This window comes from Podarcis raffonei, chromosome 14 (genome assembly GCF_027172205.1).
Source record: "Podarcis raffonei isolate rPodRaf1 chromosome 14, rPodRaf1.pri, whole genome shotgun sequence".
In the NCBI taxonomy this organism is placed as follows: domain Eukaryota; kingdom Metazoa; phylum Chordata; class Lepidosauria; order Squamata; family Lacertidae; genus Podarcis; species Podarcis raffonei.
In genome coordinates, this window is record NC_070615.1 from 20,715,670 (window position 1) to 20,739,783 (window position 24,114).

The 24,114-nt window shown below is 43.2% G+C and overlaps 1 protein-coding gene across 1 annotated transcript in view; it reads right to left on the reverse strand.

Moving 5' to 3' along the window:
* ALDH1A3 (aldehyde dehydrogenase 1 family member A3) overlaps positions 1-24,114 on the reverse strand; it is a 28,537-nt gene continuing 4,423 nt past the window's right edge. Inside the window, exons 2-13 of the mRNA XM_053364893.1 lie at positions 19,277-19,381; positions 15,115-15,255; positions 13,182-13,311; positions 12,185-12,246; positions 9,529-9,657; positions 9,135-9,248; positions 5,859-5,961; positions 4,555-4,739; positions 3,062-3,226; positions 1,672-1,829; positions 1,163-1,237; positions 1-680 (exon numbers count right to left, since the gene is read on the reverse strand). Coding sequence (XP_053220868.1) covers positions 608-680; positions 1,163-1,237; positions 1,672-1,829; positions 3,062-3,226; positions 4,555-4,739; positions 5,859-5,961; positions 9,135-9,248; positions 9,529-9,657; positions 12,185-12,246; positions 13,182-13,311; positions 15,115-15,255; positions 19,277-19,381 — 1,440 coding nt within the window. The 3' untranslated portion in view covers positions 1-607. The remainder of the gene's footprint in view (positions 681-1,162; positions 1,238-1,671; positions 1,830-3,061; positions 3,227-4,554; positions 4,740-5,858; positions 5,962-9,134; positions 9,249-9,528; positions 9,658-12,184; positions 12,247-13,181; positions 13,312-15,114; positions 15,256-19,276; positions 19,382-24,114) is intronic.

Consider the following 24,114-nt stretch of genomic DNA (forward strand, 5'->3'; position numbering starts at 1 on the left):
TTCTTGCCAGCTGCATAAAGTTGAAATCGCATAAGCGAAATCACTGTAAGCTGCGAGTTCCTTGGGCATATAAGTGTGTCCTGTGTGCCCTATATCTATTTTCTAACAACAACATCATCATCATCAGAAGAAGAGAGGGTCCTAGTAGGAGCCATGCTGGTGAATCAACTAACACACACATCCCATGCACACAGCCACAGCCGCCCCTGAGCACATGTCAAAGATGCAGAATTTGGACAAAGTGCCGTGTGTGATTTGAAGGGATTGCTTCTGACCACAAGGCCTTTTGTTGTGTCTCTAGTTGCTACTGAAGCGCATGTGGTGCCAGTAGAGCAGGGCTGGCTGCAGAGCATAGCTCATGCGTATCAACATTCATTATTTTGTGACTTTTCAGCATGCAGTTTTTAAGATCCTCCATTTTGGCCTGAAACAAATGTCTAAACAAAGTGGTTGGAATTTTAAAGAACCCGAACATGTTATATAGATGGTTTGCTTTTCAAAGAGTTTAGCTACTTTCCTCCCCCCGGCGAGATTTAAGCAACCCCCACCCCCCACTATACATTAACATTCAGAGCGTCAGAGTTTTAGGTCTCGTGGCATTCCTCACTCAGTGAGTCTTCTGCGACAGTTTAATGGTGACCGTTTTCACCTCTGTGTATTCAGTCAGAGCGTATTCACCTCTGCAAGAAGAGAAAGAGATATCTTTGAAGTTTCAGTATACGTGCTTCCACATGACACATGCGCCATGCTATACATTTAAAGCATTAGGATAGCTCTTCAACAGTTATTTAAATAAACCTTCACATTATTAGTATTAGAAAATGTTTAGAAAATAGTGAAATATAGTGTATTTACTTTTATTTTTATGTTTTTAGGCTTGATATGTTATTAATAACTTTTTTCTGTTAGGAGATTGCAAAGTGGGTGAAAAGAGAAACAAACCAGAAGCGGAAGTTGGGGGAAGCCCTGGAGGGGCTTAATAAATATTAAGAAATTGAGATGTATGTAATGGATGAAAAAGAAATATGAATATGAATCATATATATGAATATATATGATAGCTCTTCAGCGGTTTATGCTTCCCCCCAAGCTGGCTTCAGAAATGAATAAATGAAAAGGCACCTTAAAAAAATATATAAATATATGAAACAAAACTACTTACAATTCTCTCCCGTTTCCTGACATTTTAAAGCCGCCAAAGGGAGCTTGTGCAAAAAGGGAATTGTAGCAGTTGATCCTATTGGAGGTGAAGAAAGCCAGCCCCGTTAAGAAGCAAAGATCTTAGCAACATACATTACATTTCAGATTCTCCAAGCGCCTTTATACATCAGCTCAGTAGACCCCTGTGAAGCAGGGGTGGTAAACCAAGCCTGCAAGACACTTCATAGAATTAGAGAGTGTGGAAGGGTTGTTGAGGATCATCTAGTCCAGCCCCCTGCAATGCAGGAATATGCAATTGTCCCATACAGGGGTTGAACCTGCAACCTTGGCATTATCAGCACCACGCTCTAACCAACTGAGCTATGAGTCACCCACAACCCTCTTTGCCCATAGCAACATAGAGGTCACTGCCTATAACTGAGAGGAAGAGGGGCAAGGTGGCATAAAGGTCAGCGCAGTGATTTGCCCACCTTAAACTTTGAGCAATTTTTGTTAAAAAAAATATCTCACCAGACTGTCCCAGACTGCAGTGCCGATGCCAGTGTTAGGGCTCTATCCAAATTCTTTGTAAACACAGCAGCTGTAAGCCCATATTCTGTGCTGTTGGCTCTTTCTATCACTTCTTCTATGTTTTTGAACTTCATTATGGGCTGCACGGGTCCGAAAATCTGCGAACACATTATAGAGTCAGGGCCGTCAACTGATGAATGAGTTTAGTTGAATCAATCACCTGCCTTTGAAATAAAAGTTGCTGATTACTTTGACATTAGTGCCTTTTGGGATACGGAGCATGTGAAATGCCGCAATTTTACAACAGCTGTAACTGTTTGACAGGTCGCCACATCCCCATTCCTTCTTTCGGTGGCTCGTTCATTTGATATTACAGAACTCAAAATGAGAAGTGATACAAATAAGGCGAGACACAAGCCAAAGCAACAGCAGAAGTAACAAATCTGGCAGTGGGAGAAATGGGACAACAGGAAGGCCCCTTCTTTGGCTCAGATGAAGAACATCCGCAATTTGGTTCCTCCCCTCCAAAAACCATTTCCTTTTTCATATTTTTATGTAATGGTCTTAATATCAATACACGAATGTGCTTAATGCAGTGTACTACAGTAATATACAGTTACATTTAATACTTTACCCATTCTAATCAGTCATTGATTCTAATCAATTGTCAGTCATTTAGATATCATACAAATCCTAAGAGGATAAAGTAAAATAAGCTGGAAAAAGAACCTTCTATTTCATAGAATCAGAGTTGGAAGAGACCCTGAGAGTCATCTGGTCCAAACCTCTGCAATGCAGGAATCTCAGCTACAGCATCCATGACAGATGGCCACCCAACCTCTGCTTAAAAACCTCCAAGGAAGGAGAGTCCACAACCTCCCAAGGGAGACTGTTCCACTGTTGAACAGTTCTTACTGTCAGAAAGTTTTTTCATCTGTGCTACTTAACAGACATGTCAACTCCATTGGACTGAGGCCTCTACAGCCCCACCCCCATGTCCAGCTCCGGCTCCATCTTGAAGGGGCATTAGACATTTGAAGCAGTATCCTGCCACTTTAAGCAGTCATGGCTTCTCCCAAAGAATCCTGGGGCCTACAATTCACACAACAATTCAACAGTCCACCTGTCTTTAAGGGAACTCTTGAAATTGTAGCTGCCATGATAAATGTGGTCTTCCCAACAATTCTCAGCAAACTGCACTTCCCTTCAGTCCAAAATGCCTTCCAGAATCTTCAGCTATAATAGTTTCTATGGAATACTTTGTTTAACTTAACAAGGGCAGTATTTAACAGGCTTTGTTATGCTCAGAGGGGAACCCAAAGGTGACATCTAGACGAACACCCCAAATTTATAACATGACAGTCCAGTCTTAAAATAAAAATGTCTGTACCTCCTCCTTAGCAATGCGCATGTTGTCTGTGACCTCTGAAAATACGGTTGGCTTTATGAACAGGCCTCGGTCTTCCATGGCTAAACCACCACACTCCAGCTTGGCTCCTTCTTTCTTGCCACTTTCTATCAGCTCCAAGATTTTGTCAAACTGTTTTTGGTCAATCTGTCAGAAAGGGGGGAAAGGAAAGCAGCACAGTTGTTGTGGGCAGAGATCAACAAATTTGTCATTTTTGTTGTTCTCCCAGTTTCTATTTTTTTCTAATCTTAAATTCACTTCACAGTTCTGCATCAATTTGTAATTAACAAAATCCTTATGAAAACCCCTCAGTATTTTAGTGCAGTTTTCTCCAGATCTACACACTTTTGTATGCTTCGAAAGAGGATTAGACAAATTCGTGGAGGAGAGGGCTGTTGACAGCTGCTAGCCATGACGGCTATGTTTTCTTTCCACAATTGGAGGCACCAATGCTTCCGAATACCAGTTCCTGGAAACAACGGGCAACTTTAAATATTCAACAACAGAAGAATACAACACAACAGTTGGGTTGACAAAAATGTGCTGTGCAACACAGACTATGGCACGACAACATCACCAGAAACCTGCTCTTGCACATCAGCCTTCCACTGGGGCAAACCATCCCACCTGTGGAACAAATATACTGCCACTGAGCCTTGGGCTTGCCGATCAAAAGGTCGGCAGTTCAAATCCCCACGACGGGGTGCGCTCCCGTTGCTCGGTCCCTGCTCCTGCCAACCTAGCAGTTCGAAAGCACGTCAAAGTGCAAGTAGATAAATAGGCATCACTCCGGTGGGAAGGTAAACGGCATTTCCGTGCACTGCTCTGGTGTGTCAGTGTTCCGTTGCACCAGAAGCGCATGCTGGCCACATGACCCAGGAAAACTGTCTGGAGCGGACAAACGCCGGCTCCCTTGGCCTGTAAAGTGAGATGAGCGCTGCAACCTCAGTCGTTCGCAACTGGACTTAACTGTCAGGGGTCTCTTTACCTTTACCTTTCACTTAGTGATACTTTGGATACAACCCATAAAAACCAGGACCAGTCCAGTTCAATTGGGAAATGGAGTTGCCATTTCTGGACTAAACTTGGAGGGCGAACCACCACCTCTAACCACGCTGGGAAATATCTTTGTGAACTTATAATTAAGCATAACGCTTTGTTATGCAATGGGCACGGTCAAGAGGATCAAGAGGGTTATTTTACTTTTATCTGCCCCAAAGGATTTACTAGCACCATAGATTATATCCTAACATCTAATAATGTGCCAATTAACCGAGATACCTTCAGGATAATTCCCAGAGCTGAAAGTAACCACTTTCCACTTGAGTTATCTCTGACATCATCAGTTTCTCCTGCCTTTCCTAAATTATTGGATGAAACGGAATATCTGATACTTGGAGTTGCCATTTGCTGTTCTACCTCAGGAAAGGAGGCAGCAAAAGATGGGGATTTTTAAAATTAAAAAAATAGTTTACCTGGGGTCCTTGTTCAGTTTTGGCATCAAATGGGTCCCCCACGAGTCGCTTCTTTGCATACTCCACGCTGCGCTTGACAAATTCTGGGTACACCTGCTCTTCCACAAAAACTCGAGAGGCAGCTGTGCAGCACTGCCCTTGGTTGAAAAAGACACCCTGGTGGGCACAGTCCACCGCCAAGTCCACTGGAAAGCCAGAAAAGAATGCAAAGAGAGAAAAAGCAGGCTGTTATAAGCAAGCCAGACCATTTCACTGGTTTCTGCATCACCTACAGCCAACATGGTGACCTCTGTTGGACATCCAGTGATCCAGGGTTGCAGTGGGTCAAAGACTGTTACTGTTTCTGCAGTAAGGTCTCTGTCTCCGGTGGCCTAGAGCCATCCAAGCAGCACAGTGTCGAGTTTTTGAGCCATTGAGAAGAAGTCTTCTCACCCTTTGCTGATTACAGTCAGAGTGAAAGGAAACAAGCTACTGAGGATAGGCTCCTAGGGTCACTCTGGAGAAGGCAAACAGGAAGAACACCAAGGAGTTGTTATTCTGTGTGCTCCCGAGCAAAGCATTTAGGAACACATAAGGTGCTTCAGTTTCAGGAGAACGGTGTGCAAGTTCTGTTTCACACAATGGAACTTCAAGGAAAATACTTCTTGAGTCTTGCCAAAATAAGGTACTGGAACACTCCAAATCATTCACCCATGTCTGTGCACAGAAAATAGTAGATTTAGCTGAAGGGCAACACAGAGAGACCTGCATTGATTGTTGAAATGCATCCCTAATTTTTATTAGATAGGTATAAGATTATTGAATAACCCTTGAAAGCTGTGGCTATGACTATCGTGAAGGAACCCTGCACTTCTGAATTTGCCACTACACTACTGCTTACACCAGTGACATAGCGTGGAGAGGCCACAGTGGTAGTCGCCCAGGGCACAAAACTGTTGGGGGGCGCAACAGCTGTACTGCCTCAACACAGCTGTGTGCTTCCATCGCTGGGCTCCACTGAAAACGGCTTCTCCATGCAAACCAAAAAGTGACCTCTCCAGACAACAGAATAACTCTTATCTCTGTGGCTGCAATCTCCTGCAGTTGAATGTGCATGCATACTCCATCTGTTTCCCTCCCTCCTACCCTCCTCTGCACAGCCCCGGGCACTGGTAACCCAGGCTATGCCACTGGCTTACAGTGTCTCATTATTTGGTCTTCCCTATTCCCCCCCCCCCCCAACTTCCAAGGCCTTCTCCAAAGACAGTACAGACTTTCTGCTTGACCCTTTCAATATTAGCACTGTTGGCAGCAGCCACACTCACAGTCAGCATCCGCACAGACTATACAAGGATTTTTCCCACCAAGCTCCAACGTCACCCTCTTGAGGTTACTTTTCGAAGCAGCTTCTTTGATCAGCTTTCCAACCTGCACCAGGAAGAAAGCAGCCATGAAATACAGGCAAATCACCCTTTTCTCACATGTGGAAATGGAGCAGAAGGAGTTTAAAATAACCAGGCCTTTGGCTGACTGACATCTGATGCCCTCTTAAAATATGTTGTGGAAGGGAAGGATATTGGGTTGTTTTTATTATGTATGTATACAGTGGGTTTTTTTATATTGTGATTTTCTGTTGTGAACCACCTGAGATCTATGGTATACAAATATTATTATTATTAAATACAGAAACTATGTTCTCCTTTGGAAGCACCCTTACAAAGCCATCTTACTCATCGTTACTGGAAGGAAGCACCATGAAATTCCATGGGACTTCCTTCCAAGGAAGTAAGCTTAAGAATATTTTCTAGGTTGCAAACCCTGTAGAGATATCTTTCAAGCAGACCTGCAAAGGAACAGGACTCAACTTACTCAGTTGTGGGTAAAAGTAGCACAAGATCCAGAGATTTTTCTTGGCTGCGTTCATTGTCTGGTGAAGGTTCAAAAACGTGGGTCCATCTCACAACGAGAAACCTTGCCAGCACCCCACACTAGCTCTGTGCCCTAATCTCTTCTTCTTTGCACACCTCTTTACAATGTTGTGCTTTCATAGAGCACCTGCCTTGCATGCAGAACGCCCCACATTCAATCTCCAGTTAAAGTTGGGGCAGAACCCTGCCTGAAATCCTGGAAAGCTACTGTCAGTCAGCATGAAAGGTACTAAGCTAGATGGGCCAATGGGTCTGACTCCATTTAAAGGAGAGCACAAGTTGGTTAGAGCATGGTGCTGATAACATTATGGTCACAGGTTCAATCCCCATTTAGGAAAACTGGTCTAGATTAGGGCTGCCATATAGCCAGAATTTCCCGGACATAGCCAAGATTTGTCCGCCAAAATGGTGTCCTGGTGGAATTTTTGAAAATTGCTTAAAATGGCAGCCCATGTCAGAAGTGATGATTTTTGTGTGAGCAAATTTCCTTTAAAAATAGCTTAAAAACAGGGTGGTGGTTTTTTTGCTTTTGCAATAAAAAGCTCAACAACTTTGGCCAAAACAAAAATAAAAGGCTGAACAACTTTGGAAAAACAAAAAATACACCGCCCAAACAAAGAACAAACAAAAAACCTTAGACTAGATGATCCTCAGGCTCCCTTCCAACTCTGCAGTTCATTGATGCTAAGATTCTAAGGCAGCTTCCTGTTTTCCCCTATGGAATAGTCCGCAAACCACTGCAGGAACCAGAAAGAGCCATGCCAAACTCAACCAGTAGGTGGTGTGACATGCCAAGGTCTTCAGTTGTCCGGCTCTTAGACATTTGAGAGAGACCTTCGGTGCCGACAGCAATTTACCATAATTATGCAAGGTCATATCAAGCATGCAGAGAATGCCACCGCAGATGCCGCTGGCAGTGCGCCAGGGAGGGTATTACGCTCTGAACCACAAACATTGAATGCACGGGGCGGATCAGGGTTTCTGTTAAAGTGGCATCTGACGAAATCACAAATTACTCTGTTTAGACTGAATATAACCAAGGTGCAGTTTGCAAATATATGTCATAACTTGGGGGCTGCATGGGTGACGTGGGTGTATGAAAAAAACCACGCTAGAGCAAAACACATTGGGGTGATGGCATTCTAGAGAATTGCGGAAGGTATGGAGAAATGGAAGGGATGCGGGTGGCGCTGTGGGTTAAACCACAGAACCTAGGGCTTGCCGATCAGAAGGTTGGCGGTTCGAATCCCCACAACGGGGTGAGCTCCCGTTGCTTGGTCCCTGCTCCTGCCAACCTAGCAGTTCGAAAGCATGTTAATGTGCAAGTAGATAAATAGATACCACTCCAGCGGGAAGGTAAATGGCATTTCCGTGTGCTGCTCTGGTTCGCCAGAAGCGGCTTTGTCATGCTGTACGCCAGCTCCCTCAGCCAATAAAGCGAGATGAGCGCCGCAACCCCAGAGTCAGTCACGACTGGACCTAATGATCAGGGGTTCCTTTACCTTTATGGAGAAATGGGCAGAGAGAAGTTGTTTCTCTGCTCATGAGAAACTTGGGACCAGCAAGTGAATGTTGGAAGATTCAGGACAGACAAAATACTTCTTCACAAAGCACATAAAGTTGGGAACTCCCACCCATAAGAGGTAGTGATGGCTTTAAAAGCGGACTAGATAAGTTCATGGATATTAAATAGCTGGGTTATGCATCCGCTATTGGCGGGAATGTACCAGCTGCCAGGAATCACAGGTGATCAGAGCGCTGTTGCATTCAGGTCCCGTTGGCATCTAGCTATTAGAAAGACAAGGGACTAGGATGGGCCTTTGGCTTGACCCAGCTGGACTCTTCTGGAACATTTAAGGAGATAAAGGTAAAGGGACCCCTGACCATTAGGTCCAGTCATGACCGACTCTGGGGTTGCGGTGCTCATCTCACTTTATTGGCCGAGTCAGCCGGCATACAGCATGACTAAGCCGCTTCTGGTGAACCAGAGCAGCGCACGGAAATGCCATTTACCTTCCTGCTGGAGCGGTACCTATTTATCTACTTGCACTTTGAAGTGCTTTCGAACCGTTAGGTTGGCAGGAGCAGGGACCGAGCAAAGGAAGCTCACCCCGTCACGGGAATTCGAACTGCCGACCTTCTGATCAGCAAGTCCTAGGCTCTGTGGTTTAACCCACAGCGCCACCCGCGTCCCTATTTAAGGAGATACTCTCTGGCAAATGGCGGACAGAGTATGCAGAACTCAACATTTTTCTTGAGGCTGCCTTGTTGAGAATACGAAGTTGCTACATCAAGAACTATTCATATACAGCAATGCAGAGCCTGCCTATTCGCAGGCCACACCACCCAACAAAAATTATAGCTGCTCTCACACTATACTTTTAAAGCATATCCTTTCTCTCAAAGAATTCTGGGCACTGTAGCTTGCTAAGGGTTGCTGAAAACTGTAACTCTGAAGGGTAAAACTACAGTGCCCAGAATTATTTGAGGGAAATAACATGCTTTGAACGTACTTTAAAGTTATAGTGTGTACCTGGCTTCAGAAAATACTTCCAAAACATACTGGTGAGAGCATCCTATGTAGGTTTAATTTCTATGCTTTCCAGAGTTCACTAACTGGGGGTCGTAGAGTGGCAAGAAGAGAAGCAAATACAAATGTTTAAAATCACCTACCTCTGTTGACCCAGTAAAAGCTACTTTGTCAATGTTAGGATGCGTAGAAATAGCAGCTCCAGCTGTGGGACCATATCCCGGCACAATGTTAACCACACCTGGAGGAAATCCTGCCTGGGGGGGGGGAGAGATGTTTTATTCCAGAGTCAGAATAAGAAAAATTAGGGCATGGCTTCCATTCATTGCAAGGGAGTGGGGCGGCATGCAAAGGAGTATTTGTGCCCTTTGTTAGGGTGAGTGGGTGCCACTGGGGTGTACGAAGAGCACACCCACTCCTTGCCAGTCATCAAACCTCCATTCCTTTGGAATTACAGGGCAGGGTCTCAAAAGTCCGCCCCCCCATTGAGTGTGTAAAGCCGCATAAGCTCACCTGGCTGGCTTCTACATTACTCACCTCCTTGATTAAAGAGCCAATGTATAGTGAAGTAAGCGGGGTTTGCTCAGCAGGTTTAACAACTAAGGTGTTTCCACAACACAGAGCAGGTGCCATCTTCCAAATCAACATGAGCAAGGGGAAGTTCCACTGAAACAGAAGATCATGACATTCACCTTATGAGGATGTCATTGCTACCACTTCTATACTTTGACTCTTGTTCTAGAAATTCAGAAGGCGGCTTCACAATTGTATCATTACAGCCTCTTCCTCCAAAAAAACCCCCACACTCCTAAGTAGCATTGGCAATTTCTGCACACTGAAGCTGAGTTTTTACCACATGTACATATTGTTATATACTTTGTCAAGTACTTATGGGCCCCCCTTTTTATATTAAAACTGTGATTCTTCTCTAGACAGAACGTGTAGTTGCCTCTTCTGTTGACGTTGTAATACTTTATCCTGTCCCCAGGTGTCACTGTAGTGCTACTTGTCTCCGCATATACACAGTCAAACAGAACTATACCAGCAACGCTTGCAGATCATAACGAAGTACCAATACGTCCATTAAAGAAAATAAGACCACAGAGCAGCTGCTCTTAAAATCCTAATCGAGGGCAAGTGAGGCAGATCTCCCCAGCTCTGTAAGACCAGAGGGAATCTACACAGGAAGGGAACTATAGGTGGAAAGATAGATCAACTATGTGAAAGGACCACATGGAAATGTGATGTTAAAAATAAATAAATCCACAGAGGTCTTGATTCCCTTAGCTGAACACATGATTTGCATGCATAAACATTTCAGACACAATCCCTAACAATCCCTTTTTAAAGAAGGACTGGGAAACCTGTGATCATCTCAATGTTGGACACCTCTCATCAGCCCTACTCAGCATGGCCATTGATGATAGGAGTTGTAGTCCAGCAACACTGGGAGGACCACAGGTTTATAGCCTTGGTTCTTAGGTAGGGCTGGGAAATAACCTTGGCCTGCTTGGTTTGAATCCACTCTTCTAGACTAGTTGGAGTGCTAGTAGCTCCTATGGATGGAAGGATCTGTCAATTTCGGTTCTCCCCATTTCTCGTTTTTCCAATCTTCAGTTCTCCACATTTTGTAGCAATTTGCCATTTATTTATTAGTTTATTTAAAAACACACACCATGAAAATCTATCAGCATTTGAGTGCTTCTAATGCATTTTATATGCAGTTTTGACTAACGTACATAGCTTTGCAAGTAGCTGTCCCTAATATTGTGCATTTTTGCACATTATTTTCACCAATAACCATCTTTTATGCAGAATTTAGATAAGTGCAAATCGTGAAGGATAGCTGTGTTTCAGGCTCGCATATTGTTCCAGAAAGTGCGAATTCAATCGATTCAGCTGTGAATGTGAACTGAATCAAATCTCTCCACAATGGCTAGTAGCTCCTTCTAATCCCTTCATCTGGCCAAAGGGAGGCAAAAAATAAGTTCAACCTCAGAAGAGTCTCCAGTCTACCCAGCGAAATTATGCATTTGTTTTCCTGGAGACATCAGATGTCAACCCTAGTCTAGTCTAACACTATACTGGCCACCTCCCAGCAGTGGTAAGGAAATATCCCAGAGTGGTATTTTATTCCAACAGCTGTGTAAACATTCTCAGCCTAGTTACAAGCATCTTCCGCCAACAAAAATACCTGTTGTAGATTTAAGTAGAGTTAATTGCTGGTGGTGATCTTCCCCAGCAGCGTAATCAACAGAATTGGCCATGATACGGTGGATTAACCATTATGCTAAGCAAGGGACAGAGTAGCACCCCAGCCACTCCAAAGTCTCAGCTGCGGTGCAATTAGCTGGGAGTTTTCCCTACTGCGGAAAAAGCAGCTCCTAGCACTAGACTCTTTATATCTCCTGCAGCTCAGAATGCAGCAGCTTCTCCTGCTACTAAGTAAGGGCTGTAGTTCAGTAGGAGAGCATTTACAAGCAGAAAGTCCTCCCAGCATCTCCACCCTAGAGCAGGCTTCCTCAACCTCAGCCCTCCAGATGTTTTGAGACTACAATTCCCATCATCCCTGACCACTGGTCCTGCTACCTAGGGATCAGGGAGTTGTAGGCCAAAAACATCTGGAGGGCTGAGGTTGAGGAAGGCTGCCCTAGAAGGTCAGTCAGTATAGACAAAATTGAGCTAGACAGGTCCGTGGCTTGACTCTACATAAAGCAGATTCCTATATTCCAATGGAAGGAAAGTGGAAGTGGACACACCCAAAATTGTGAACAAAGGAAATACAGATAGGACCTTCACAAAGCTCAGTTAACAGGTCATACACTGGCGGTTACCTAGCAGGCCATGGTCAATATTTTGATCTGTCTCTGTCAAGACTGGAAAAAGCAAGGCATTTGTATCCTAAACCTTTGGGGGGAAAGGTTATGATCCAGAATGAGAAACACAACTTGTTTCGAAGCTTAAAGGAAACCAATTTACTTCTCAAGCAGCCACATTTGATATTGTGAGCGGAGATGAGGATTTTATTTATTTATCCATCCTTCAAAGCCACTTGGAAGTGTGTTGGCTGGATTGTCTTGAAATCTCAGAAATTGAAGGAAACATTAACATTATTCACTTGAACAGGCAAAAATCAAGATGTCGGCAGTACAGAATACTTCCCCAGAAATGTAGAAGACGACATTCTACTCACCGGTGTAATGGCACCACAAACCCCCACAGGCTCATGTCGGGTGAAGCAGACAAAGTTTTCATCTGTAAAAGTTTTGAGAATGCAAGTCATCTACTTATGGTGGTTGTGATGTGAATGATCCCATGGGATCAAAGATCCAATGCATGGGGAAAGCATTTTTTAATGCTAAAAAAAGCACACCCCCTTGTGCAATTCCAATGTCCTTGGAATTGCTGTTTACTATCCACAGCACCCATAAAACCAGTACAGTTCTTCCAACCAGATTGGGATCCTACAGCTGTTTTCCCACCAAAATAAAGAAGGCTGGATTACTAAGCCTGGTTCATACATCATGCTAAACCATGAATTACTAAGCTATGGTTTATAGAACCATGGCTTACCATTATATGTAAATCTGGTCCAGAGGCTTCACTATGGTTTGTTTACTGCCAACATCCATCAAGATGAATTATTGCCTATGAACCTTGGTTTGTTTTAACTATGGCTTGGTGTTATGTGTAAACCAAGCACCCTTCCTTAACCATGGTTTGTTCGACCACTCCATCCCAGACCAGAATACAAAAGGAGGCAAGAGTAGTTGAAAAACCAATTTTTGATAAACAAGGCATGGGTTCTTTTTATAGTCTATAAGCACTATGTTTGCTTGAACAAACTATGGCTTCTTAAACAGTAGCTTCATATTATGTGTGAACCAGCCCCTTCTTTATACCTCTCTCCTAAGCATATGAAAGGAAGATTGCAGCTGAAAGCCCAGCAACATGGCCAAACTATGGTTTGGCAGTCAGCAGTAGGCTTCAGGCAGCCTGTCTGAAGTGGATTTCTAATCCTGGTTTATAGGTAAATTATGGTTTCCTGTGAACCAGGGCAAAGAGGAAGGAATCTGAGAACTGTTCCTGTGAACCAAAGCCATATGCTAGCCATGGCTAACCTCACTACAGGTTACTTCTGTTTGCCAGACCTATGGTGTTACGTGTATACGACACAAGCTCCAACTTACCCACAGGTATAGTCTTCCCCTGAATTTTATCGGCCCAGCCAGCATAGTATCTAAGTGTCTTTATGCAGCCTTCGAGGTCAATGAAAAATGCTTGCAGAAATGGTTTCCCTGTGTCCATTGTTTCCAAGGTCTGGAATGAAACAAAATATCAATTCCCCACTCTATTTGCTATGGGGGTATATTACTGGGGGGGGAGGGGGACGCGGGTGGCGATGTGGGTTAAAGCCTCAGCACCTAGGACTTGCTGATCGCATGGTCGGCGGTTCGAATCCCTGCGGCGGGGTGCGCTCCCATCGTTCGGTCCCAGCGCCTGCCAACCTAGCAGTCCGAAAGCACCTCTGGGTGCAAGTAGATAAATAGGGACCGCTTACCAGCGGGAAGGTAAACGGCGTTTCTGTGTGCTGCGCTGGCTCGCCAGATGCAGCTTGTCACGCTGGCCACGTGACCCAGAAGTGTCTGCGGACAGCGCTGGCTCCCGGCCTATAGAGTGAGATGAGCGCACAACCCTAGAGTCTGGCAAGACTGGCTCATACGGGCAGGGGTACCTTTATATTACTGGGGATGGGTGAACCTGTCCATTTTGGTTTATCATTCCTCCAATCTTAAATTCAACCTACATTTCCACATCAGTTCACTTCCCCCCCTCCCAAGTCCTCTGGAAATTCACCAGTATTTTAGTGCAAATTTCACCTAGAATATACACATGGTCATTTGTAAGCAATTTCTCCTAATATGCAAAGCAATTTCCCCAATATAATGCATTTTTGTATACCATTTTCAGTAAGATGTGCATTTTCATGCACACTTTAATATTTGCATTTTTGTACACATTACTTGGCTGGAGAACTCCATTGCAAAATTCAGAGAACTGCAAATTTTGAAAGATGGCTGCGTTTCATTTCACATATTGTTTTGGCAAGTGTGAATTAAGCAGTTCCCCTTTCAATGTGAACTGAACTGAATTTCTTCCATTTCTCTGCATACTACTATTGTCTAATCCTCATGAAGATTTCCCCCCCCTTCCGTGGAAGCAGTAGGTGACCAAAGTTGCAGAGTAGACCCTAACATTAGACAGAGTGAAGTGGCTCATTTTGGGTGCCATGAATGTGCAGTAATCGGTAGTTATTGAATTTATTATTGTATTTTTTTTCTCCCAGAGAGACACATTGGTGGTATTTTCTGTCTTGTATCAAAGTAACATAGCTAGTCTGGATTACTCTAAACCTTTACTTGGGGAGGGGGTCATTTACTCTTTTGCCTCAGGCCATAAAAAGGCCACACACTGATGCTGTTTTCAGATAGGTGATATTTTAGAGGTTCTCAATAAAGCATCATTTAGTTCAGGGATGGGGAACCTGTGGCCCTCCAGACAACTCCAGACAATTCCAACTCCCATCAGCCACAGTCCTCATGGCCAATGGTCAGGGTGGATGGGAGTTAAAGTCCAACAACAAGAAGTTCCTCGTCCCGGTTCAGGTATATGTGTCTCTGATGATGGAAAAGCAATATTCTACAACTCTGAGTTTGTGTATACATTAATAGGTAGGTTTCTTCAGGCTGAAAAGGATAAAGGTTTCCACCACTCCCCCTTGCTAATTCCACTCTCTCCTGAAACCTAGATTTTACTACCTGGTCTAAATGAAGGAAGGAAGTTAGCTGAAAAGTTGTAATCTCATAAGCTGCCTAACCTTTGAAACAGAGCCAAAAACTCGGTAGCCAACCCACAACCTCCCAGAAGTTGTAGGAAGGCATCTCCCATCACTTCTGATTATTGGCTGGGAATGAGGAAGGTTGAGGTCCAACTATATGTAGGGGGCACATGTTGGCCACCCTTGGTACTGTAGAACCAATGGCTTATGCATTGCAGCATAAGTAGGTTCTTAACGTTTTCTGCCTTAATCTCCAGACCAGACACACTTCAGACATCACTTACCGCCAACACCACTCTGTCTCGCTCAATGAGATCGGCCAGCTTGTTGAGGAGCCTTCCTCGGCTCACAGCATCCATTTGTCTCCACAAAGATCCTCTTTGGAAGGCTGCTTTTGCTGCCTCTACTGCTTTATCGACATCAGGCTACCACACAAAAGACCAAACACAAAATAAAAAGAACACACTGTTAGATGCTTCCATAGCCCAACGCCCTCCATATGTTTTAGACAACAATTCCCATTAACCACAGCCAGCAAAGCTGTAGTGTCTGAAGCTGATGTGAGTTTATCATATTTTTCGCTCTATAGGACGCACCTTTTCCCCTCCAAAAATTAAGGGAAATGTGTGTGTGTCCTATGGAGCGAATGCAGGCTCCTTGGCTTCAGCGATAGCAACGCGAAGCCTCCGAAGCGCAGAGGGAGCGCTCCCTCCATGCTCCATACTCAGGGACAATATAGCCCAGAGGTTGTGGTTTAGCCACTCCTGGCCTAGAAGATAGTAGGGGTGCACCAGGCAAACCTATTCTGAAGTTTCCAAATACAGGCGAATCAAATGGAAATGTCCACCCTATTTGTGAGTGGTGAAATTCAACAGAGGGATTTTGCCAAATATTCTTTTAAGAAAAAAAGAGAAAATTCTCTATGTGCACAATTTTTAGTTTGCTCAATTCTGCACGAAACTAGATGCTCATACTAGCAGATGAAGAAAGCAATGGGCCCAGAGAGAACCAGGAGTGGGGCAGGGCAAACCCACTGAAGGCTTCTTCACCATCAACAATATTAAAATGCATATTTGGTTGGTTATGTTCAAAGTCCTTCACTCTATTCGTGGGCAGAGAAATTTGGAAAGAGTTGCCGAATATCATTGGCAACGTTGAAATCCTCCTGCAGTTTGTAGGAAAGCCCTCAAAAAGGAAAAATTATCTGAAAATTTCTACTAAATCATGTTCCAGGTGAGGAACTGGAAGATTCTTTTTCTTCCCTCGGTGGCTAGCTGAAGTATATTTCCACCCACTCAAAACAGTGAACATATGAAGGTATTGATTGAGTTGTCCAGCAAAATACACTTCCAACTCTCAAAGCATCATTCGCAGAATCACAGCAGGTGAACAATCCCTGCTCTGGCATGTGACTACATTTGGTTAAAAAGTTTGACCTTCATAGCTCCCAGAAGATTATTTGAATACCTCTGTGCAGCCCAAGATACTGCAGTGTCATTATTTACGGAAATGGAGACACTCGGTTGAAGTTCCTCAGCGGAAAAGGTCAGGCCCACATCAACTCTCAGTTACAAGACTACGAAGGAGGCCCAAAGCAAAAAACCGCACAGACAAGAAAACTATGGGTAGGGCAGACATTCCAGTCATAACCCACCCAGTGCTTAATCAGTGTTATGTTTCATGGATGTTGCATAAACATGCGGCTAAAGTGTGGGGTTAGTGAATGGAGGACTAGATCCCTCACAGCTGTCACCAGGCACTGTTAAATGCCTCCTGAAAAACTTTTCTATTCCACCTGGTCTATGCAGGAATGCGTCCTTCCACAATGGTTAATTGATGTCTGCTTTTACCTTTTTGTTGTTTTTATTGTATGCTTTTGTGTTTTTTATTGCTGTAAACTGCTTTGATTTTTCATGACACAGTGGTATACAAATATTTTTGTAAATATATAATATACAGTGGTATCTCAGGTTAAGAACTTAATTTGTTCTGGAGGTCTGTTCTTAACCTGAAACTGTTCTTAACCTGAAGCACCACTTTAGCTAATGGGGCCTCCTGCTGCTGCCGCGCTGCTGGAGCACGATTTCTGTTCCATTCCTGAAGCAAAGTTCTTAACCTGAGGTACTATTTCTGGGTTAGTAGAGTCTGTAACCTGAAGCGTCTGTAACCCGAGGTACCACTGTACAACGGAGCACAATAAAATTCTGTAAGACAATCAGGAAGCAAAACAGTGTAATATTTGCAGGGTGGGTGTGGGGGGGTGCATCTCTCAAAGATGCTGTACAGATCCCTAATAAAAAGACAGTGGACAAAGAGTATTTCCAGAATGTCACTTATTGAACAATGCAGGACACACTATTATATAATTGTAGAGTTGGAAGGGACATCAAGAGTCATCTAGTCCACCCTCTGCAATGCAGAAGTCAAAGCTAAAGAAACACTGGAAGATTACCATCCAAACTCTGCTTAAAAACCTCCAGCGATGGAGAGTCCACCACCTTCCCAGGTAGTCAATTATACTGTCAAACAACTCTTACTCCCAGAAAGAAAACACCTAATTTTTTCTCGAAATTTCATTTCTTGCAATTTGAATCCATTGGTTTTGGCCGTCCCCTCTGGACAGCAGAAAACAAGCTTGCTCTATCTTCCATGAGACACCCCTTTAGATATTTGAAGATGGATATCCTATCGCCTCTAAATTTTCTTTTTGACCAGGCTAAATGTACCTAACTCCCTCAACCATTCCTCAGGCAGCTTTATTTTGCAGACCCTTTATCGTCTTGGTCGTCTTCTGCACACATCCCAGCTTGCCAATATTCTTTTTAGAACTGGATACAGTATTCTAGCTGGAGCTTAATAATAATTTTATTTATATCCCGCCCTCGCCAGCTGAAGCTGGGCTCAGAGCAACTAACAACAATAAAGGTAACACAGCATTCTAAAATCAATACATTCTAAAATCATGCTTAACTAAGGCAGAATAGAACTCAAGCTCTTATTCCCTTGATCAGGACACTATACTTCTGCTGCATTAGCTTTTGGGAGGGCTGCTCCTCATCACCCTGTTGACTCATGTTAAATTTGTGGTCTACTAAGACACCTAGATCCTTTTCACATGTAAAATTGGTTTGGCTTTCTTGCACAGAAGTCTACTTCTGTTTAAAAAGCAAACAGATTTTCTGTGACAAGGAAAGCGATGGGAAACTGCAACAGCAGGATAACAGTTGCTTGATGCGATGCAAAGTCTCCTTTCCCCACTTTAGGGCATAAACCTAAACAAACCAAGCCTATTTAATTATTAAACCTTTTATTTTGCCTGCCTGTAAATCTTCATTTTTATGTGAGGTCACATTCTCTCTTTCCATTAAACAAAATATGAACACAATGGGAAGCTTTCTTCTCTCTCCCCCCCCCCTTTGTCACTTTCCCCCTTTTTAATCAGACTTAGGGGCAAGTTATGCAAAATGAGAGTCTATGTTGTTAACTTTGTTGATAGAATGTATGCATAAAACCTCTGTATGCCAACTTGACATAAAAATAAATGCATCTCTCTCTCCAAATAAATCAGAACAAATGATCAACAACTGTTGTGTGCAAACAAATCAGGACAATACATAGCTACTGCAGTGCTCAACTCCACACTAACTGGTAGCCCCTTAAAAAAAAAGCATGCCCAAAATGAGCTCAAGCCATTATGGAGTCTGCAGTGCAAAAAATACAAATGGCAGCCACTTATGTTAGGCACATAATAGGTAATATAATGCATTTAATTATTAATGGTGCCCTTCCACACGCCTCTTGGGAGGGTTGAAAGCCAGTTCTGGCTTCTTCCTTCCTTATGCCAGGTCACTTCTAGATTCAGCGCAATGCGCGTGTGGACGCATGCATCTCAGACACACCTAAAACGGTTGCTACCTGTAGAACAAGAAGTCACGAAGAAACACAAGCATGCCTTTTCTTATTTGTTTGCGCAAGCAAGCTGGAGTTTGGGCTGCCTAATCCAGGTTGTGACTCTTGAGAGTCCCATGGACTGCAAGAAGATCAAACCTCTCCATTCTTAAGGAAATCAGCCCTGAGTGCTCACTGGAAGGACAGATCCTGAAGCTGAGGCTCCAATACTTTGGCCACCTCATGAGAAAAGAAGACTCCCTGGAAAAGACCCTGATGTTGGGAAAGATGGAGGGCACAAGGAGAAAGGGACGACAGAGGATGAGATGGTTGGATAGTGTTCTTGAAGCTACAAGCATGAGTTTGACCAAACTGCGGGAGGCAGTGGAAGACAGGAGTGCCTGGCGTGCTCTGGTCCATGGGGTCACGAAGAGTCGGACACGACTAAACTACTAAACAACAACAACAACAACCCCAGGTTGATCGCTCAATTGTGTTGGCAAAATGCACAAAATGTAGCTATCAACAACCAAGTTCAAGGAAGGAAATCAAACAAACCTTGTCCCCCTCTTCGACGTCACAGATCTTCTCGGCCTTTGAAGGGCTAAAGGTAGGGAACTTCTTTCCACTCTTTGATTCATGCCATTCATTGTTAATAAATATCTAAAAGAGAGAAAAATAAAGGTTTATGGATCATGAGAAGAATAAGCTCATCTTCTCCCCAACATGCATGTTTTTCATGTGCAGGTTACAGTTGTTACGTTTTGTTGTGTTTCATTTTTTAAAAAATCAAGGAGCATTTTATTGTGCTGCTGCCTCTTGCAGTCTTGATACCGGCTCACAGTTGCAATGTAAGACTGCACTCCTCTGCTGGCTTACTAGGCAGTTACCCTCCAAGTCAATATGTACGACCTTCATAGGACAGGACCTTTGCAGCACAAGGGACCAAAACATTCAACTTCCAGATACAAATCTCGATGTTGCAATGGGAAGTTGTACGAGTATGGACATTTTCAGCTCATGTGGGAGATGCACACTCAATACAGTCCAGATGGAGATGTTGACCCAGTTCACATGTAACACGAAGTCAAACCACAGTTTACTGTAAATCTGAGTGTGTGGGTGCCTAGAGAGGAGATTGAAGCTGCTTTGCGGCAGGAATAATGCCTGAGAAGCATTAAAAAAGCCGTGATCTCCTCATGGGGAGTATAAAGGCTCACATGTTCATTTTAAACCATGGTTTGGCTTTGCGCTACGTTCTAACTGAGCCAACAAGTCCCACTAACATCTAACATCTGCACATTTTACCATAAAAAGACTCATCAAATACTAAATATTCATCTAACATGTCATCCTAAAGAATCTTTGCTGCCTAGTCAAACAGATCACACCCCTGTTGGCATTATTTTCACAGGCATTGCTTTGGATATACAGTGGTACCTCGGGTTACATACACTTCAGGTTACAGATTCCGCTAACCCAGAAATAGTACCTCGGGTTAAGAACTTTGCTTCAGGATGAGAACAGAAATTGTGCTCTGGCAGCGCGGCAGCAGCGGGAGGCCCCATTATCTAAAGTGGTGCTTCATGTTAAGTACAGTTTCAGGTTAAGAACGGATCTCCGGAACAAATTAAGTATTTAACCCGGGGTACTACTGTACCTGTCAAACTTAAAGTGCAAGCTTTTGGTCAACTGCAAAGGCCAGTGAACATTCCATTTTAGATTGATTCATTTGATATTGATATCCGTCTTACCTTTAAAGTCAAGCTCTCTGTCTGGATAGGTCAGCTGGTTAGAGTGTGGTACTTATTATGCCAAGGTTGCAGGTTCGAACCCCATAATGGAAAAGCTGCATATTCCTGCATTGCAGTGGGTTGGACTAGATGATCCTCAGGGTCCCTTCTAACACTACAATTCTATGATTACCACAAACTGAGCTGGACAAGGTTTATTAACCAGAAGGCAGGAGCTGCTGTGGGACTGGAACATGTTCTGCACTTAAGACATGTTCACATGTACACATATACACAGTGACGGGGCTGGGAAACCTGTACCCCACATTTGGTGTTGACCCAGTTGTGCTTCCCAGCTTGTTAAGGATATCACGCTAAGTGTTATTTTGTTATAGCATATGGGTAAGTGAACTGGCGCTGTGGTGTTAACCACTGAGCCTTGGGCTTGCCCATCAGAAGGTCAGCGGTTCAAATCCCCGCGACAGGGTGAGCTCCCGTTGCCCGGTCCCAGCTCCTGCCAACCTAGCAATTCGAAAGCACATCAAAGTGCAAGTAGTTAAATAGGTACCGCTCCGGTGGGAAGGTAAACGGCATTTCCATGCACTGCTCTGGTTTCGCCAGAAGAGGCTTAGTCATGCTGGCCACATGACCCAGAAAAACTGTCTGCATACAAATGTTGGCTCCCTCGGCCAGTAAAGTGAGATGAGCACCGCAATCCCAGAGTTGTTCGTAATTGGATTTAACTGTCAGGGGTCCTTTACCTTTTTTTAAAGTGAACTGCAAAGTTGAGAGAAGTTGGCATGGAAGGGATGTTCCAATCTTAAAGTTCCACATCAGTTTGCTATTATTTTTTAAAGACCTCATTGAAATCAATCAGCACTTTAGTGCTAATTTCTTCCTATAGTGACATTTTTGCAAAACACTTTCCACAAACACAATTAGAGAAATCGACTAATCATATTGACTGGGCAGTCCTTATATACTACAAGCAAGTCCATTGAGGTCAATGGGACTTGTTCTCAGGTGCATGGGATTGCAACCTAAATGCATATGGGGAAAGCAATGTAAAGCCCTTAGTGGTTTTGACAATTAAGTGGCATTCACATTTTATTAAACAAAATAAAAATTAAGCGCCGTGCCCCATTTGTTGAGGCCTCTTTTTATTCAAATATTTTATTAAAAATAAAATTAACCCTGTGAGGAGCCTCTGCAATGTAAATTACTCTGCTACTGCACTATATTTGCACACAGGAGTCTGATAAGAGTGCTTCTAGGATATTGTTTACTACTATGCAAGTGCTGTCCCAACATTTCAGCCACTTGCCATTTAGTTTTCTTTTATACAAAAATGCCAGTGGCAATAAAATATCCTAATAAATCCCACTTTTTGTCACTGGGCTGTTGTTGCTTTTGGTTTGCCAATGTTAACTTACAGGATTTTTAAAAAAAGTTCCTTCCCCCTTCCCTGCCCGCCAACAAAAAACTGATCCAGGGAAACAGACTTAAGCACCCTTCTTTCTTCTGACACAACACACATGGCTTTGTTTTGGGACATTTTTCTACCACAAGATATGCTGGAATTTAGCTTGAGGTAGAAAAATGATCCCCAAAAACCATTTGTGCTATGTTTTCAGAGGCCTGGGCTTTGATCTAACAAACCAATTAATTGGTTAAACAGCCCTTGCAGAAATGCTTTAGCTGGGCAACTGTAAAAACATTTGTGTTAAAAAGCAATTCAGAGGGGATGACTGTCAAATTAATTTTTTTAAAAGATCAGCATAAAACAGCAATATACCAGTGACCCAGTTTTTAATGAAAGCTTATTTGCAATCACACGGATGTTTTTACAGTTGTTCGGGGAGGGGGCTACCCATAATGTGATGAGCTACTACAGTATTGCATCACACAGAGTCCATTTCTCAGCACCTGTTGATATTCTCTTCTGCTTTCTTCTAACTATTGGTTCTGAACTGCATTTCCTCCTTTGCTCAAAGTTGTTTAAGCCACAAATATTTTAGAAGAACCTCTTTGCAAACCTATCCAAACAAATATGTATCAACTTAATGAATTGAAATGTCTGTTCACACAATTCCAAGTCAGGGCTAGCACTAACACGAAGCAGGGTGACGAGGCCTTTCCTTAAAAGGTGACAAAAATCACAATTTTCCTGAAGTAGCTGCAGCATCAATTTTAGGACTGGAGTGTGCGTTAGTAGAACAGATCCAAGACCAGAACCAAATACTTGCACAGATGCCTTACATTCACTTTGCAGTAACAAAACACACCGCTTTGAAGGGTGAGGTCACTATCCTAGCCTCAGTTGTCAGGAATTGTCATTGACCTTGATGGAATTTGTACTTGAGAAAGCCTGGGTAGGCTCAGGTACCATGTCGTTAAACACTTGAGAGAATTAAGCATCTTAAGCACATTTGCTCCTGATTTTTATAACCCTATAAAATGTCCATTAGATATCTACTATCTTTTCTTAAAAAATGAAATCATGGATGAAGCATCCCTTAAAATTTAATGCAAGCTTCCTGAATTCCTCTTCTTTATTGGAGACAAACTTTCCCCCCTGAAAATCAGCTGCTGATTGTTATCTAGACTCTAGAAAACAACTTTGCCCAACTCATTCCTATTTACACTTATGTTCTTCCATATTTTCTACATACTTGGATTTAACATAGATGTGTTTTCTAAATACGTAATACCACCATAATACTTGTAAGGAAACAGTTTTGGGATTGACTCATTCAGAGGTATATACGAACAGTATGGAATGGTTTTGGGTAGCTGTAACTGATCACCATCATGATCTGACAGTCTTGTGCTTATAAACTGATTGGGGGCACCCACTATGGTGGGGCTCCAACTCCCATCAAGCCCAGAAGGCATAGGCAATAGTCAGGCACAATGGGAATCACAGACCCTCCAAGTGTCCCTTTTCCCCCATCAGAGAAATGTTGGAAGGTATGGTAGTATGTCTCTATTTTCATTGGAGTTTATGGAGTTATGTGAGCCCCAAGCCAAGAAGATAAGTAACTATACAACCTTTAGAAGACATCTGAAGGCAGTCCAGTATAGGGAAGGTTTTTTTTTAATGTATAATGTTTTCTTAGGTTTTTATATACAGTGGTACCTCGGGTTAAGAACTTAATTCATTCTGGAGGTCCATTCTTAACCTGAAACTGTTCTTAACCTGAAGCACCACTTTAGCTAATGGGGCCTCCCACTGATGCCGCGACGCCGGAGCACGATTTCTGTTCTCATCCTGAAGCAAAGTTCTTAACCTGAGGTACTATTTCTGGGTTAGCAGAGTCTGTAACCTGAAGCATATGTAACCGGAAGCGTATGTAACCCAAGGTACCACTATATGCTGGAAGCTACCTCGACTGGGCAACACAGTTGGATGGGTGGGATATAAATAAAAAAATTATTATCATCATCATACAACATAAAATGTTGTATTTTAATCTTGTTTTTTAAGCTGTATTTCAATCAATTGTTTTTATATTTGGTGTTAGCTGCCCTGAGACCGGTTTTGGCTGGGGAGGGCGGGGTATAAATAAAATTTATTATTATTATTATCATCAGGGAATAGGATGCCCCTATTTCCACTGGAGAAATGTTGGAGGGCATGGAATCCTATGCTTCTTCTAAATA